This window comes from Ictalurus punctatus, chromosome 9 (genome assembly GCF_001660625.3).
Source record: "Ictalurus punctatus breed USDA103 chromosome 9, Coco_2.0, whole genome shotgun sequence".
Taxonomy (NCBI): Eukaryota; Metazoa; Chordata; class Actinopteri; order Siluriformes; family Ictaluridae; genus Ictalurus; species Ictalurus punctatus.
This window is the reverse complement of record NC_030424.2, coordinates 18,604,242-18,622,780: the sequence shown is the minus strand read 5'-3', so window position 1 is coordinate 18,622,780 and position 18,539 is coordinate 18,604,242. Positions and strand designations below refer to the sequence as shown.

The 18,539-nt window shown below is 39.3% G+C and overlaps 1 protein-coding gene across 11 annotated transcripts in view; it reads left to right on the top strand.

Moving 5' to 3' along the window:
* cdc42bpaa (CDC42 binding protein kinase alpha (DMPK-like) a) overlaps positions 1–18,539 on the top strand; it is a 60,778-nt gene that overhangs the window by 28,818 nt on the left and 13,421 nt on the right. For 5 of the 11 annotated variants that reach the window (XR_008396939.1, XR_008396942.1, XR_008396944.1 and 2 more), the window contains 22 exons: positions 58–99; positions 957–1,157; positions 1,317–1,565; positions 1,706–1,785; positions 5,178–5,338; positions 5,486–5,605; positions 5,732–5,865; positions 6,074–6,316; positions 6,440–6,550; positions 7,562–7,809; positions 7,977–8,082; positions 11,713–11,837; positions 11,986–12,091; positions 12,286–12,434; positions 12,632–12,723; positions 12,829–12,905; positions 13,187–13,225; positions 16,091–16,210; positions 16,308–16,391; positions 16,748–16,853; positions 16,944–17,080; positions 18,061–18,200. Coding sequence is in view for 5 of the 11 variants with exons in the window: in XM_017476305.3 (XP_017331794.2) it covers positions 58–99; positions 957–1,157; positions 1,317–1,565; positions 1,706–1,785; positions 5,178–5,338; positions 5,486–5,605; positions 5,732–5,865; positions 6,074–6,316; positions 6,440–6,550; positions 7,562–7,809; positions 7,977–8,082; positions 11,713–11,837; positions 11,986–12,091; positions 12,286–12,434; positions 12,632–12,723; positions 12,829–12,905; positions 13,187–13,225; positions 16,091–16,210; positions 16,308–16,391; positions 16,748–16,853; positions 16,944–17,080; positions 18,061–18,200 (2,870 nt within the window). In the remaining 6 variants the exon portion in view is untranslated. The remainder of the gene's footprint in view (positions 1–57; positions 100–956; positions 1,158–1,316; positions 1,566–1,705; positions 1,786–5,177; positions 5,339–5,485; positions 5,606–5,731; positions 5,866–6,073; positions 6,317–6,439; positions 6,551–7,561; positions 7,810–7,976; positions 8,083–11,712; positions 11,838–11,985; positions 12,092–12,285; positions 12,435–12,631; positions 12,724–12,828; positions 12,906–13,186; positions 13,226–16,090; positions 16,211–16,307; positions 16,392–16,747; positions 16,854–16,943; positions 17,081–18,060; positions 18,201–18,539) is intronic. The other 6 variants (XR_008396943.1, XR_008396941.1, XM_053682463.1 and 3 more) reach the window with 2 other exon arrangements.

The window sequence follows — 18,539 nt, the reverse complement described above, 5'->3', positions numbered from 1 at the left end:
AATTGCTGTTTCATAACCCTTAACTAAGATTTGCTGTTGTTTTGTGGCACATCACAGACAGCTCAGCAGGATTTTCCCCTGTCCTCCGACAAGACGAGTGTGAGTGTGTGTGTGTGTGTGTGTGTGTGTGTGTGTGTGTGTGTGTGTCTTAGCATGCTCACACGTGCGTGCTTATAGCTGTTCACGTATGTGTGTGTATGTTTAGAACCACAGTGTATCATTGCAGAAGAATTGGCTAATTTACTTCCTCACTTCCACAAATTTTTCCAGCTGCACACATCTGCCACAGGCTTCCCTCCCACCTGCTCTGCTTCCTGGTAGCAGACAGGGAGCTCCAGTCCTGGGCTCTCTCTCTCTCTCTCTCTCTCTCTCTCTCTCTCTCTCTCTCTCTCCCCCAATTACCTTCAGGTCTGGTTGCTCTTAGAGAGTTGTTTTTGTTCTTCAGAAATATACACAGAGTGTTGTGAAATGGGTTTTTCCTGAAGCCAGGCATGGTTCGGTTGATTGTGTCCAATGAGAGCATGAACCACTGTGCATTAGCATTTTGCATTATTTCACTCTTCTGTAAGGAAAGGCGTTTCTGAGCACTTGGCTTCTTAGATAAAGCCCAGATAGAGCTGATTAACACACTTCTGATGTTTTGCCAGCATCATTGTCTGTGTGTAGGATGAAATAATGGCCTTGCTGAAGGACTGGCAGCAGAAAATTCTCTCAAAAGACTGCCAGATCCTACAACATTCAGCACTGCTGATGCCTGCAGTAAACGACCTTATCCTTTGCCCCATTAAAGGATGTTGTAAAATGATGAGGGGGTGATCATGACTATGAAATTGGATTTCATGGTCTATGACGATGCATTACAGTATTGTCTGTGTAGAATTATTTCACTGTGGCTCAGTAGTTCAATATCAATATCCTCCATCTTGGTGCTGATGGTGTCCTGTGTTATCTTTTAGGTGCAGTCCTCTGTGGCAGTTGGCACTCCAGATTACATCTCTCCTGAGATCCTGCAGGCCATGGAGGATGGCAAGGGCAAATATGGCCCTGAGTGTGACTGGTGGTCTCTGGGTGTCTGTATGTATGAAATGCTGTATGGGGAAACCCCCTTCTATGCTGAATCTCTGGTGGAGACTTACGGCAAGATAATGAACCACAAGGTAAGCTTTGAAAATGATTCCAGATCATGTTATTCAGTAATGCGCTATTTAGAATGATCTTCAGTCACTTCATGAAAAGTCAATAAATACATAAGTGTCATTGTCTGTTCAAGTTACTTTTCATAAGTAACCACTGTATTAAATCATGGCTTTAAACAGGAGCGGTTCCAATTTCCTGCCAATATCACAGAGGTGTCTGAGAATGCCAAAGACTTGATCCGCAGGCTCATCTGCAGCAGGGAGCACCGGCTAGGACAGAACGGCATCCAGGACTTCAAGCAACATCCATTTTTTTCTGGCATTGACTGGGACAACATCCGAAACTGTGATGCTCCATACATCCCTGAAGTCAGCAGCCCTTCAGACACTTCCAACTTTGATGTGGAGGATGACTGCCTCAAAAACACAGTGCGTAGTGTTGCATTTTTCATTACAGTCTAGTGTTTAGCTAGACCGTGTAGCATGATGTGGTAATTTAGTCATGATTTAAATGTTTTTCTGAACAGTCTAGTTCATTGTGCTCAAATTATTTATTTCTTTTTGTCCAGGAGACAATGCCTCCTCCTTCTATAACAGCCTTTTCTGGACATCATCTTCCATTTGTAGGCTTTACTTACACTAGTCAATGGTAAGCTTAAGTAATTTTTTGTATTCTCATTTCTGCAAATTCATTCTTGTGCAAGGAGACTTTTTTCAAAATTGAATTCTGATCAGAAATGATGGTTGAGTTATTATATGGTTAAATAGCTGGTTGTGTCTGCTTAGCAAGCCAGAGTGTTGTGGAAATTTAATGTTTATACCAAATGGATGATTTAAACTGACCACATTATTTCCACAGACAAAAATACAATTATAAAATGACCATGTGTTACTTATTTTTTTTTATTGTCCTGCTCAAAATAGGCTTAAGTTTTTCCCTGTTATGTAGTATGCCTGACACAGAATAAGCCTTTTTTGTAGTCCTTCAAAATTCTACACATTAATTTATGTAAATAAAATCACCGAAGTAACGCTAGTAAGCAAGCACAGATCTCTGAGAGAAGTTCTACACAAATGCACTAGCTGCACAGGTGTCACAATAGCTGCACAGGTGACACAGTAGTCTCTAATACTGTAACAACTTTGGAGAGTGCTATTTGATTTTTTTTTTTCTTCTTTCCTTCCCTGCTACCTAACTCACTAGTTTATGTAGTTGATGATGCAGAAAAACTACCAATCTGCTGTTATTATGCCACAAAATAATTAATTTTAATAAGAAAGTAATTTTCTTTCTTTAGTGTCCCTGCATCCTGCCGACATCCCACCATGCAAAAACTAATTTCAGGGAGGTATCTCCACCACCCCTGTAGCCCCCATCTCACCCATATATTGTCTATATTCTATATAGGACAGCAAACATTTGATCCTCTTTGAAGCACTGCCTATTAATAAAGGTGATGCACTCTATCAAATGACACATAAAATAGACAGTTTTAGTAATTTTCACTATTTAAATGAACAAAAACAAGGCACATGGAAACAGTAAGTACACCCCTACATTTATTACACCTTCAAATCCATGAAATTAGAATCAGGTGTTCAAGATTGGTTGCCAGTGATTAGAACCTGCTTATGGATTGCAGGAGGAACCTGTCTTATTTATACCCCTCTCATATCTAGTGTCTGGATTTCCCTTTGTTACTGAGGTGTGTGGAGTCATCACAGTTCTTTATGGCCTTCAGAAAAAAGGTTGTGGATGCCTATGAATCTGGCAAGGGATTTAAAAAGATCTCCAAATTATTTTAAATACATCATTCCACTGTAAAGAAAATCATCTACAAATGGCGCAGATTTCAAATGACTGCCAATTCCAGCAAATTCCACCCTATAGCAGACTGTCTGATGCAAAAACAAAAAGTCTTCAAGAACCCCAAAATTTCATCAGAGGATCTGCTAGTAAGTCTTGCAACTGTTGGAGTCAAAGTGCATGCTTCTACAATCAGAAAGAGATTGCACAAATTTCACCTGCATGGGTGTGAGGAAAAAGCTTGTGCAAGAGTTTGCCAATGAGCATATAGGCAAAGACCAGGCCTTTTGGAATAATGTGCTCTGGACAGACGAAGATAGGGTTGTTTGGCCACAGTAACAGCAGACAAGTTTGGCGAAGACCAAAGACAGCTTTACAGGAGAAGCACCTCATACCAACTGTGAAGCACGATGTTATGGTTTGGGGTTGCTTCGCTGCCTCAGGGACTGGACAGCTTGCATTCATTGACTCAACTATGAATTCTGCCTCATATCAAAGAGTGCTTGAAGATAATGCGAGGCCATCTGTCTGAAGGCTGAAGTTGAACTGAAAGTGGACCTTTCAGCAGGATAATGATCCTAAGCACACTAGCAAATCCACCAAGGAATGGCTCAAAAAGAAAAAAATGGGTTTGGAATGGCCTAGTCAAAGCCTGGATTTGAATCCCATTGAAATGTGGGGGATTTGAAACAGGCAGTACATGCAAGAAACCCCCAAATACCTTGCAACTGAAAGAATATTTCATGGAAGTGGTCAAAAATTCCAGCAAGCCGATGTTAAGTCTGGTGAACAATTATGCAAAACGGCAACAAGAAGTTATTTCTGCTAAAGGGAGCAATACTTCGTTCTGAGGCCATGGGTGTACTTACTTTTTCCACAGAGGAATAGCACTTCTAATATATACGGCTATATCTCTTGATATTTCTGTTGAATAAGTTATTGAAAAAGCTATTTTTACTTGTGGTTCTGTTCAAGTATATCAACTTTATTAATAGTCACAGTTTCAAAGATGATCAAGTGTTCGCTTGTCCAGATATGTCAAAAAAAGGCAACAATTCCCATGGGGTGTACTTACTTTTTCACATGAATGTATACTCCTTTTCAAGTATTTTATTGGCAGTCTCAATGGTAAGAGGTAAATGCTAAATGTGACATTTAAAATATGTGCTTAATACGTACTATTATATTATTCAACTCACTTAGTCGTTTTTTTTTTTTTTTTTTTTAATTTTTTAAAATTCTATTAAAACCTTTAAGCAAGTCTACAGGGAGTTTGGCCTCATCACATAGGACATCAATAGAGTAGCTCCCTTGCAGATTGCCAGCTAGTTTAAATAACGTTGGCTATGCTAATGAACGCATGACTCTTAAACTCACCTCAGCTGTTTACACCTCACCTCTTACAATCATTTAACCCATTGATGGACAATTGAAGAGTCACTGTTGAGAACAGTGCAGCAAGGAAAACTGTTATGTTTGACCCCTATTAAGCAGGGGTACAGGGTCTGGGGGGAAGTGCGCTTTGTATTTTCTTTTTCTTTTTTTGACACTCTGCCATGGCACTGCAGGACATTAGTGTTACTGAACTACAGTGGTACACAGTACTGATGGATGAACTGGAGGGAGAGAGAGAGAGGTGGTCTGTAAAGCCCGCCCACAGAGAAAACTGAGTGGTCTAGTTAATGGAAAGAGAGACTAATCAGGTTACGCTCTCGGTCACGCTCTTGCTACGTCACTCACTCTCTCGTGTCTCTCCAGATCCCATTTACTATTAGAAATAGTTCCCCTAAAATTTTTTTTTTTTTTGAAATTTCCAGGATATTGTATATAATTTGCTGGCGTCAGAGAGCTGCTATCAATATATGGAAGACTTCCCGGAGATGTGTGATGTCTGCACCTGTGTCAGCACTATGTTGCTAATGATTGGTTGCTCACAGTGGGGATTATTAATTGATTGTATGTACAGGGTTATTTAGCACAGGTGACACATTGATAGACTAACAAAAGCTTGTATTCTGCCATACCACTGAGGCTAAGTGAAGTCATACTGTGCTATAGATTACTACAAGACTTGACAGGTAACATACTAAATGCTTGTGTTATGTCCAAATTTTCCTTTCAAGTCATATAATTGGACTGTACTAACAGGGTAAACAGTTGAAGCCAACAAGACTTGAAACCAAGTGGAGATGGTTTGCATGTTTTGGGTTTATCCTCTGGCCTCTGTCCACCAGCTCTCTATCTGATCGTGGGTGTCTGCGCGAGACTGCAGCCCCTGTGCAGATGGACGTGTGTGTACAGCGCAGCTTGGAGGAGAGCCTAGCTACTGAGGCATACGAGAGGAGGCTCCGCCGTCTGGAGCAGGAAAAATTGGAGCTCAGCCGCAAACTACAAGGTCTGTCTCTTACAAATGAATCACATAATCTGAGGCATACTGAAAGTTCTAATTTATTGTTTTGTTAACCATGTCGCAGTGTAGTTTCAGTGAAGTTTACTTAAATAATTTTAACCCTAGCACATTCACATTTGCCCTGCTTTTTAGAGTCCACTAAGACTGTGCAAGCTCTGCAGTATGCTGGAGATGCTCCTGTCTCTGCTAACAGGGAGTTTGAGATCCAAGGCCTGAAAGAGGAGATTGAGACCCTAAAGAAGCAGATAGCAGGTAACTAAATGTTCCTACAAAGTACTATTCTTCATGCTATCATTCCTGCCCCTCTAAATATTTCCTGTTTGCCTTTGCATGTTTTTGACCATGTTTGTCACTTATTCCTGGTTTGTCACTCCTCAGACTCTGGTCAGTTGGAGCAGAGGTTGGAACAGGCCAGTGCAACCCGCAAAGATGTGGAGGAGTCCACCAAACACATCTGCTCTCTAGAGAAACAGATAAAAAGCATGAAGCAGGAGAGGGAGGCCATGCAAAAGGTACAGGCTCATGAACAGCTTGGAAATCTCTGCCCCTTATTCCTGCCAAGTCACTAGACGTAGACTAGGTTTCCGTGCACTGGGCTTCTTTCAGCTTCAAAAAAGCTGAGAATCTTGGTTGGCCCTTCTTTGGCCTGTCTTTAATTGTGTGATAACTTTTTGCTAGAGCTGTATCTCCAGCCTAACCTCAAGCTGGTGTTTTGTGTAGGAGCTGATGGAGTCTGCAGAGAAGCTGAGGGCTCAGGGGAAGGAGCTGAAGGAGGCTGACAGTCAGAGAAAGCTAGCTATGCACGAGTTCTCTGAGATGAGTGAACGATTGACAGAGCTGCGTTCTCACAAACAGCGCCTCTCTCGCCAACTACGAGACAAAGAAGAGGAGATGGATGCACTCAACCAGAAGCTGGAGGCCCTGAGGCTGGATTTGCGCAAAGCAGAAAGGACAAGAAAAGAGGTGGGCAGAACTCTGAGACTGTCACATCACAGTATTGATCAGAGTTCTCAAAAATGTAATAAGGTGTACTTGTCTTATTTATTTTCTTACTTACTTACTTACTTACTTACTTATTTGCGTCAGATGGAAGCCCAGGCCGAGGAGAGCGCTTCGGAAGCCCAGAAAGAGAAGAAGTTGAGGGATCGCAGTGAACAGTACAGCAGACAACTGGAGGAGGAATTGGCGGCAGTGAAGGTTTATAAAACTTACTTGTTTGCACATACTTGCCTCCCCTAATCAATGTTACCTAAAGTAATGCTGCTTCAATCTAATCTCTGCGTAAGAAATCTGTATGTGCAGTTACCGTAAGCATCAATTTAAACATGTTTCCCTGTACTGAGAAAATAACACACATACTGTTTTTAGAGCTCCATTATAATGGAAGTTTAAGGGCAGTTAAACATTTGCAGTCAAATAAACATTTATGCCAAACTTTCTTGTAGACTGCTTTCATGAGTGTGTAAATTACAGTCTACATTGTTATGTTGTTTTAGATATGAGACTTCATATTCAGACAGAAGTACGATGGAAACATGGCCAGAAGTACTTTTTTATTGAATTCATATCTAAAACGAAAAAATCCCGCACACTAAAAGTACTTGCACACGTATCAAAATGGCTTTATTCGCAACCTTTTGGTCCCATGACCTTCATCAGGCATATACAATCAACACCTTTATATGATCGTAGTTACAATGATGTATTATGTCACTGATTGTGATTGGATATGATGGATCATTGCAGTGATTGGTCATGTGTTGATTTTAAATGAGATTGTGTTGAATAGATTGTTTATATATGCCTGAAGAAGTTCTTGGGACCGAAATGTTGTGAATAAAGCTATTTTGATACATGTGCAAGTACTTTGAGTGTGCTGGATTTTTTTCGTTTTTGATTTTTGACTTGGTTTGTGTTCATTTTTTTCCCTACGTCCCTATCTATCACCTGCAGGTGTGTAAGGTTAATTGATGATTGAATTGAATTTATATAAAAGCTACTTTAAGAGTCCTCATACTTGTATTATGAGTGGGTTTCTCCTACCTGCACAGATTTTGTTTTTCTCTCTGTATAGGGAAATTTGTAAAAAAAACAAAACAATTTATTGCTTACAAATGTGGTAGATCGCGATTACGGTGATAAAAAAAACTGCAGTATTTTCTTGATTGAGACCTGGGAGTCTAATTTGTGCTACATGTTTTGGAATAGCAAAAGCAGGCTGGTCGCTCCCCAGCTGCCGGAGCCCCTGAGCAGCACCAGGAGCTCACTAAGCTGCGTGGCGATCTGGAGAAGAAGACAATGTTTTATGAGGAGGAGTTGTCTCGTCGCGATGTCCAACATGCCAATGAGCTGAAGAGCCTGAAAAAGGAGCTCCGTGATGCAGATACACAGCATCTCTCTTTAAACAAAGAAATAATGATGTTAAAAGACAAGCTAGAGAAGACTCGCAGAGAAAGGTACAGCACTGGTGTCAAAAATCCACTCATCCTTAAAAATGTACACATAGAAAAAGAAAAAATATGTGGGGGTTTTTTTGTGATTAGTGCAGTCGAAGAAATTTTCCTTTATAGAAACAATTAGTGTTTTTACAGGGTTAATAAGTGTTATGTCCTCACCCTCACAGTCAGAGCGAACGAGAGGAGTTTGAGACTGAATACAAACAAAAGTATGAGAGGGAAAGAGTGCTGCTGATGGAAGAGAACAAGAAAATCTCCAGTGAACTGGATAACGTGAGCATTTTTCTTCTCTGTCTGCCCCATTGTGACTACTTCTTTCTGTCTCACAAACACACACAGACACGTTCTTACACCTATCTCTTCTTACTCCCCATACATCAAGCTTGTATTACCCAAGTCAACATTCAGAACTTGATGTTCTTTCTTTATGTAGTTATATTGAATTAGGGTGAGATCAGAAGTGTGACTGGGATTGCTAGACTATAATGAGGGTGGACAGGCTCTCTTGATTCACTTTGTTAACCAAAAGAGATGTTGAGCATCATGCTGTTTTCTAGATGTTCCAGGCAGGCAAAGCACCTACAGGGAAGCATGGAAAGCTTTATAGAGAGCATGTATATGACGCACTACCCCTTAGACAGCCTGTATACTTCCCACAAATGGTGTTCCCATACCCCAACACTGTAATTTCCCCTTACCCCAACACTGTATGGCTGTATGTCTTACCACAGGTTCTCTCAAATCAGCCAGCCTGGTTCACTACAGCAGAACTCTTAGAATAACAGAATGAGGTCTTGGTCCATGTTGGTCCATTAGGCTTCTGTGAAAATACTGACATTTTGAGATTATGTGGTTTTGTAATGTACAGAAATCATCCAACCTTTTCGAACCTTTCAAAAACGTTAGTGGACCTCTCTGTTGAATAAGGCAGGAACAGCATCCCTCTGTGAAGAAAGACTTTCATTGCTTTGAACTAAATATATGCAGCTGTCCGAATGTTCTTGGGAAGTCAATCAGTAGCATCTGGCACTTGCAAGCAGAATGAATACAAATATGAAAAGTGGAATCTCACTGCAGAGGATCGTTGCTCCCGTCATAGTGCTCTGAATACATGAAATGTTTGAAATAATCAGTTGATAATCACAATGTGGTTGGATTCTTCACTGGCCCTTGAAATAAACACAGAATCCTCTAAATTACTATGTCAGCAAACTGACATGTTTACCCCAGATAGGCAGAGCTGTCTACACAGATTGGGTCATGTTTATGAATGAAACCACTGCTGTTAGAGGGGCTTAGGGGAGTGCCTGTGCAGAATATCAGTGAAACAGAGGCTTTGTATACTGCTGTGCTGCTCACCTTACGCCCTCTGTGACCCTGCTTATATTAACATTTTATTATTCTCTTAGGGAGGTATACTTCTCTGAACATCATGTGTTTCTGGATTATTTACTGTATGCAGGGACCCTGGCTGACCGAGCATGGCTTTACTAAGTGAGCACTAGTGGTCCACATGGGGTTTAAAATTTAATTTATGAGACTATTTAATAGATGTAATAGAAACCAGACAGTAGTCAAAGACTGTCCCAGTTGTGTACACATACTCAGTCATTACTCTGAGGCTGTGTTGTTGTGTTTTTTAAATATATGAATTAAACCTGGCTATCGCCATGAATATAGCCATTGAAGCTGGCATGGAAACAAAAAAAAATGAAAGAAAGAAAAGCACTATACAAATATAACTAAATTATATACTGAATTGAATGTGGAATGACTGAGAGTTGCATAGGTGTTTTAGCTCTTGACACCCCAAGAAGACCCTCATCTCACATTAGTATTCTTGCATCTCAACCTTGTTTTCTGTCAGGGTAAACGGAGAATGTTTTGAGTTCATTAATGTGAAATAAAATCTCTCAAAACATATGAATATATAAAATGGAAATATGCCTCGTTGGTCTTCAAAAGTTTCGCCTGTCTTACTGTTTCTCTATTTTGCAAAATGTGTCGCTAATTTATTGGGAAACACTGGTAATCATAGATCGCCATGTTTGTAACAATTCCCACAATTTTAAATGGCAAGTATTATTTGAATAACCCTTATTTGATGTGCAATACAGTAAAAATGCTTTGCAATACTTGAAGATCAATATATTTACAGTCATGTGGAAAAAATAAGTACACCCCATGGAAATTTTTTTGACATAATTGGACAGCAAACATTTGATCCTCTTTGAAACGGTGCCTATTAATAAAGTTGATGCACTCTATCAAATATCACATAAAATTGACATTTTGTAGTAATTTTAAATTAACAAAAAAAAACAGATGAAAGTAAGGACACCCTGACATTTATCACACTTTAATAAAAAAAAATATTCCATAAAATTAGAATCGGGTGTTCAAGTTGCTGCCAGTGATTAGAACCTGCTTAGGGAGTGCAGGTGGAACCGGATTTATTTATACCCCTCTCATATCTAGTGTCTGGTGTTCCCTTTGCTATTGAGATGTGTGGTGTAATCATGCGAGATCTAAAGAGTTCTGTAAGGCCTTCAGGAAAAAAAAGGGTGTGGATGCCTCTGAGTCTGGCAAGGAATTTAAAAAGATTTCACAATTTATTTTAAATTATTTGAAATGCCTCATTGCACTGTAAGGAAAATCGTCTACAAATGGCGCAGATTTCAAACAACTGCGAGTTTGTCTAGTACTGGCCGTCCCAGCAAATTCAGCCCAAGAGCAGACCATCTGATGCAAAAAGAAGTCGCCAAGAATCCCAAAAATTCATCACAGGATCTGCTAGTAAGTCTTGCAGCTGTTGGTGTAAAAGTGCATGCTTCTACAATCAGAAAGAGATTGTTCAAATTTGGCCTGCATGGGACGTGTGCCAGGAAAAATCCTTTGCAAGATTACAGTTTGCCAATGAGCATATAAGCAATGATCAGTCCTTTTGGAATAATCAAAGATAGAGTTGTTTGGCCCCAGTAACAGCAGGCATGTTTGGCAAAATCACTGACGAAAGACAGCTTTTCAGGAGAAGCACCTCATACCAACTGTGAAGCAAGGTGGTGGAAATGTTATGGTTTGAGGTTGCTTCACTTCCTCAGGGACTGGACAGCTTGCATTCATTGATTCAACTATGAATTCTGCATCATGTCAGAGTGCTTAAAGATAATGCGAGGCCATCTGTCTGAAAGTTGAACTGAAAGTGGAACTTTCAACAGGATAATGATCCTAAGCACCCTAGCAAATCCACCAAGGAATGGCTCAAAAAGAAGAAATGGAGGGTTATGGAATGGCCTAGTCAAAGCCTGGATTTGAATCCCATTGAAATATTGTGGGGGATTTGAAACAGGCAGTACATTCAAGAAAACCCTCAAACATCTTGCAACTGAAAGATTATTGCATGGAAGACTGGTCAAAAATTCCAGCAAGCCGATGTCAGAGACTGGTGAACAATTATGCAAAACACTAACAAGAAGTTATTTCTGCTAAAGGGGGCAATACTGGCTTCTGAGGCCAAGGGTGTACTTACTTTTTCCACACATAATTATATATGTATGAGTGTGTGTGTTTTATGAATGTTATTGTCAAAACTGAAAAGAAAACATGATTATTGATTCAGGGGACAATGAAATGTACTATAATTCTGCATCTGTGAGTCACACTGATAATCCTGTATTAGTAATTTATTGGTCAGTATTATAAAAGAATTGATGTGACATTTCAGAAAAGTGTATTGCAATTAATCTCAATACTAGTGTTATATTGCCCAGCCCCAGTAAATCTTTATACCTAAAATCTGTCTATCACACTATTACATGGGAGTGTTGCATTATTTAGAAGCATGGTTATTACTTAAAACATTAATGTGGTGGTAATCCGTGTCATTTCTGTGTGTGTCTCTAGTTGATGATCTTGTATAAGAAGTTGAACAGCAGTCAGAAGCAGCTAGACGAGGAAATGAGAGAGCTGACTGATAAGAAAGAGAGTGTGGCCCACTGGGAAGCTCAAATCACAGAGATCATACAGTGGTTTGTGACCCATAAAGCAAGAACATTCTATAGCGGCTGACTTATTAATTCAGCAAATATCTTGCATTACAGTGTATTGTAGTATTACATGATATCTGTGATCTAGTGGTCATGAAGTGTAGTGAAATTTTTCAACTTTGTTCCACAGGGTGAGTGATGAGAAAGATGCACGGGGCTACCTCCAGGCTCTGGCCTCAAAGATGAATGAGGAGCTGGAGGGCCTGAGGAACACCAGTCTTGGTGCTCGCTCTACGGTAGAGTTTGTTTGTTTGTTTGTTTATTAATTTATTTGGCCTAAGCTCTTTGACCACTTAAATGGTCTCTAAATATTTAACTATTGGAAAAAAATTTTCCATGGCTTAATGATTAAATCAAAGTAAATTTATGTAAGAAGAGAGACATTTTTGTCAAAGCAGTGATTTTTCACGGTATTCCTCCATTGTGATAGGACATGCCGTGGAAGATGCGACGATTGGCTAAGCTGGACATGTCTGCCCGTCTGGAGCTGCAATCTGCGCTGGACTCTGAAATAAAAGCAAAACAAACCATCCAAGATGAGCTCAACAAAGTGAAGGCTGCCAACATGGCCACTGAGTGGTAAAGTTTTTCAGCTGTGTATTGGGAAGCTAAGACGCTATTAAATAGAATGCAGTATATTTTTGTTTTGTACTGTCAACCAGTTATGGATAAAGTGCATAATTTTCTTCCCTAAACACAACAGTGTTATTAGACTAGAAGTCTGGGAGGTATGCACAAATTTCATCATCATTTGAATGTTATTTTCCCTCCTTCAGCAAACTCCAGGACTCTGAAAAGAGGAACCAGGATTTACAGACTGAGATTGAGAGACTGAAAAGAGAAACAGAAGAACTACGTTTGTCTAAGGGTAAATTCTCCCAACTTCTTACCACAGATTAATGTTTAGCCACTCGCATTGTTTTGAGCTACAGTGTATTGTACGGTTTTACAAATCATGTTCTTTGTGTTGCAGGTGTAAAGCACCAGGATTCACAGAACTCTTTCCTTGCATTCCTTAATGCCCCAACCTCTGCTGTGGAACAATTTGATGTTAGTACTGATAAACTGAGCACTTGTAAATGGCATGATAATATGAACGTAATACAGTTGGGATATTTAACTGTCAAGTTTCCAAATTGATGTTGCTGTTGATGGTTTTTCTTGGGACCTCTGCATATAATCCCAAATTGTTTTCTCCTTCCATCTACTTCCCATGCCGGCTTGTTTCTTTCCAAATTGTTTTCAGACATGCGTTATCTGCAGTTTTCTTTCACTAGTCCCTGTATTAATGTGATCTATTCTTGATTATTATTATTTTGTTTATATTGAAGCGATCTCCTGCCTGTGGTCAAGCCAGCAAAGGCAGACATGTAAGCTCCTGGTTTGTCTTGGTGGTACTTTGGGTGCAGTGGAATTTTTTTTTGTGTGTTCTCATTGACAGTGTGATATTGTCTGTGCCTTTAATGCATGTGTTTACATTCTCATCTTGCATGGATCTGGACTTGCACCTGGGAATCGCTGTGATCTGTAGTATTAGGGTCATAACATACAGTCCTCTGAAACTATTGGAACAGCATGGCCAATTCATTTGTTTGTGCTATACACCAAGGACATTTGGGTTTGAGATTAAAATATGGATATGAGACAAGATTTTAGTATTTCAGTTTTTATTTCCTGATATTTACATCTAGATCTGTTAAACAACATAAAACAGAACCTTTGTATCAGACCTCCCAATTGTTAGGCAAGCAAAAGTACAGGAACATAAGTTTTGAAGTCTTGGCAGTGTGTTTTGGATCATTGTCTTGCTGGTGATTAAAATTCCTCCTGATTAATATAGATGCATTTGTCTGTAAATTGGCAGACAAAATGTTCCTGTAAACTTCTGAATTCATTCTACTGCTAGCGAGCCCATTCCAGAAGCAGCCATGCAAGCCCAAGCCGTGACACTAACTCCACCATGTTTCACAGATGAGCGTCTCTGTTTTGGGTCATGAGCCGTTCCTTTCTTTCTCCACACCTTTGGACTTTCCATCACTTTGGTAGAGGTTCATTTTAGTTCCAGGATACCAGTGCCTTAACCACTGAGCTACCACTGCCTTGTGCTATGGCCTCTATATTTCTGCTCACAAAGTCGTCTTTAAATGCTGGATTATAATACCTTTACCCCTCCTCTGTGGAGGTTGTTTGTGTCACTGACTTGTTTTTGTGTTTCTCTTCACAGCTCTCACAATGTTTGTAATCAGTTATTGTTGGTTTCCTTGACCGACCCATTCAGTGTCTGTTGCTCAGTACACCAGTGGTTTCTTTCTTTTTCAGGACATTCCAAATTGTTGTATTGGCTATGCCCAATGCTTGTGCAATGCCGCTGATTGATTTTTTTTCTTTCTCTTTTCTCAGCTCAGTCTTGCTTTTCTCCCATAGACAGCTCTCTGATATTCATATAGGCTTATCCTTTTTAACAACAAATGCAGTCTTCACAGGTGAAACTGAAGTCTAAAACCAAGAGTAGATGTTCAGAGCTTTTTATTGTTTAAACAATCTACCAGGACACACCTGGGTAACAAGAAGTGCCAGTCAGTCACATGTTCCAGTAGTTTTGCTTGCCTACAAATTGAGTGGTCTGATACAATGCTATGTTCTGTGTCGTTTAGCACATCTACATATAAATACCAGGAAATAAAAGCTGAAATTCTAACCTTTCTTCTCATATTCATCTTTTGATCTCAATCCCAAGTGTCTTCAGTCTACAGCAAAAATAATTGAATTGGCCTTGCAATTCCAACAGTTTTGGAAGGGACTGTATGGGTGTGCTCTGTACTGATGCTCAGTTCTGTATCTTTGAACAGGGGTGGGGCTCCTATCTTAACTTATCTATATTTTACATATCTTCCTGGTTTAGCCATATTTAAAATTATACATTTACTTAAGCCTAGATTAAAAAAGAAAGAAAAGGAAAATGTGTGGAAACTTGTTTTACTCTAGCAGTAAATGCTTTTCTATGTGATCATAATCAGGATTTCACAATTATCTGTAACAGTTTTAGTGGGTTTTATTTTATATGAATAGCATGTATTTTATGGCATGTATTTTCACCAGTGTGAAGGCATGAATGTTTTTTTGCTTGGTTGGTTGATTTTGTTTTTTGTTGAGCGGTTCTGTGTGTACACCACATGGCCAAAAGTTTGTGGACACCTGACCATCACACATATATTTATGTGTTAGTCTTCAACATACTGTTGTCACAAGTGCTGTAACATTACAGTTTCCCTTTACTGGAACTTAGAAACCCAAACATGTTCCAGTATGACATGCCTCTGCGCACAATGTGAGGTCCATGAAGACATGGTTAGCCAGGGTTGGAGTGGAAGAACATGAGTGGCCTGCACAATACCTTGAGCTCAACCCCACTGAACACCTTTGGAATGAACTGGAATGCTGACATGCACCACTCTTCCTCACCCGACATCAGTGCTTGACCTCACTAATGCGGTTGTGGCTGAATGGGCTTATCCCCACAGCCATACTCCAAACTCTAGTGGAAAGCCTTCCTAGAAGAATGGAGGTTATTGTAACAGCAAAACGTATTCAAAATGCATGTATGGGTGTGAGGGTCAGATATCCACAAATTTTTGCCTGCATAGTGTATTTTAAAGGCACAATCATGAAATGTATTTTAACTTATGTGCATAGTGTATTTTAATAATCTAAATACAAATGTACTTTGGAATGGATATTTTGTTGTTTTTTTGTCCCTTAAGAGCTCTTTGTAATTAGTACTTATTAGCACACAACATATTAGGTGTTCTGAAATTCATGATTGTGGCTTTAATTTTTCAAAAGTTTTATCTGGTATGCATCTATAACTTGTCGTGTACATTGTTTATGTTGAGGTCATACCATGTAAGCAGCCTTTGAATGTATGAAATGTCTACGGACTTGCAATAATTAAGATTTCCCTAGGATTTTAGAGCTCTTATACCTCTCTTGTTGGTAACATTATTGTGTGAAGATTGAATTAATTTGGCAATTTTTGTGATTTTGCTTATTTAGATTTAGATGTGTATAGAACATTTTAGTAAGAGGTACAGCAATATATTTTAAGTACTCTTGTAATGGTCACTGCAGAACTTTTAATAATATTATATGAATCCTAGGAAACTCTTAATTAGTGTAAAAATTAAGGTTAGTAATTTATCTTTGTGTCTGACTCATCATCGTCTCTGCCCTTTCAGATTGACTCCATTGACAACTTTAGCCTGTCAAATACGCCGTCCCGAGATGATGATCGCAAGTCTCAAGTTGTATCCCACTCTCGTTCTCCTTCCACCACCAGTGACCTGGAGCCTCTAGAGGTACTCTTATCATACATCATGCAACACACACTCATATGTGGAATAGTGAACCATGATAATTGTGTTTGTGTACTAATGAATAACTTTACTCTTCCAGCCGATTGATTATCCCCATAGAGGTACACAGACTCCTACCATGCGATCAGGAGGATACAGTAGCTCTGGGTTTACCACACCTAAGGTATTGATTCCCACTTATTTATTTGTTTAAATTAATTATTACATGTACTCAGTATTCTCAAATCAAGTATTAGCACTAAAAGATGATTATTAAAGGTGGGACCAGTGACTTCTAATTTTTTAAATATTTCTCCTCATATTTGGACAGCTGTCAGTAAAATATATGCTCAGCCTCCATAACTTCCAAGTTCTGTAAACAAGAGAAAAACAGTACTAGGAAGCATCTATACTTTAAAGTTCCCTTGTTTGCAAAAGTGTTCAGGCCTTGTAGCCTGTTTTTGATCTAACTTTTTTAAAGTTCAATTAAATATACTTTCTTGAGCTCTTTGCATTTAGATTTTCCATGCTCCCTTACAGCCCAAAGCTCACCAATTTGTGGTAAAGTCCTTCACTGCTCCAACTAAGTGTAACCAGTGCACTTCTCTGATGGTGGGACTCATCCGACAAGGCTGTATATGCGAAGGTGACATACTAATTAAAAAAAAAAAAAAAAAAAAAGAACTTTATGATGGTTTTCAGATTTCATTTACCTGCTCTCTCTGCTTTCCTGCAGTCTGCAACTTCTCATGTCATGTGACCTGTGCGGACAAAGCCCCTGCAGTGTGTCCTATTCCGCCAGACCAGACGAAAGGTCCATTGGGTATCGACACACAGAAAGGCATTGGCACGGCTTATGAGGGCCATGTTAGGGTAAGAAGCTCTGCTGTCATCACTTCTATAGTTAATTGATTTATTAGGGTCTTAACTTTCTGCATAGTATAGATAAACAGTCCCCATTGAAATTATTGGAACAGCAAAGCCAATTCTATTATTTTTGCTGTACATTGTAGACATTTGGGTTTGAGATCCAAAAATGAATATTAGATGATAAATCAGAATTTCAGCTTTCGTTTCCTCATATTTACATCTAGGTGTGTTAAACAACTTAAAACATGGCACCTTTTGTTTGAACTCACCCATTTTTTTTTTCAAGTGATTAAAAGCATTGGAACATGTGACTGATAGGTGTTTGCCCAGGTGAGTCCTGTTAAACGAATTGTTTAAAGAATGCCTACTTTTGGTTTGAGCCCTAGGTTTTGCCTGTAAAGACTACATTTGTTAAAAATGATAAACCTGGATTCATTGAACCAAAAAGCACTGCCAACACAACAAAGGACTTCATCAGGGGAAGGTTTTAGACTGGCTAAGTCAATTACCAGACCTTAACCCATTTGAGCGTTTCACTTCCTGAAGAGAAGACTGAAGGTAGAAACCACCCGAAACAAACAACTGAAAGAAACTGTAATACAAGCTTGGAGAAGCAACACAGAAGAAAAATGCAACATTTTGTCAGTGGGTCACCCACTTGATGCAGTTATTGCAAGCAAGGGATATGTAACCAAATATTACATTTTATTTACTTTAAGACTATGTTCTTATAATTTTGCTCACCTAAAAATTGAGTGGTCTGCCACCAAAGATGCCATATTTTAAGTTGTTAAACACATCTAGATGTAAATATGAGGACATGAAAACTGAAATTCTGATCTGTTGTCTCATATTCACCTTTTGAGCTGAAACCCAGCAAAAACACTACAATTGGCCTTTCTGTTCCAATACTTTAGGAGGGTATGTATAAGTTGGAGTTGTGTTATGAATCTTCTGTCTTTATCATTATTATTACTTTTCAGGTGCCTAAGCCAGCAGGGGTGAAGAAAGGCTGGCAGAAGGCCCTTGCTGTTGTATGTGATTTTAAGTTGTTCCTCTATGAGCTTGCCGAAGGGAAGGTCGCACAGCCCAGTGTAGTGGTTAGCCAGGTCATCGACATGAGGTCAGTCATTATTGAGACCACTTTCAAATCCTATCTAACTTTTACCAATGATGTTTGCTTGCAGTATAATCTGTAAATAATCTGACTGATGGCTCAGTGAGAATTTAAAATGTTCATGTTTACGCCTCAGTCTCGATAGGGTGGGAGTTGAAGCTATTCGGAAAGAATTTTTTTTTTAATCAGTCTGAGCACAGTGGGTAATCTGTGAATTTGAAGATTAACAGATTAACAATGTAAATTGTGTTGTCTGATTACTTTTACTATCAGAATTGGCACAGTTCAGTGCGTGTGTTTGTATCATGATATTTTGGTGGGGGCAAAAGGCCTTGTGAGAAAAAG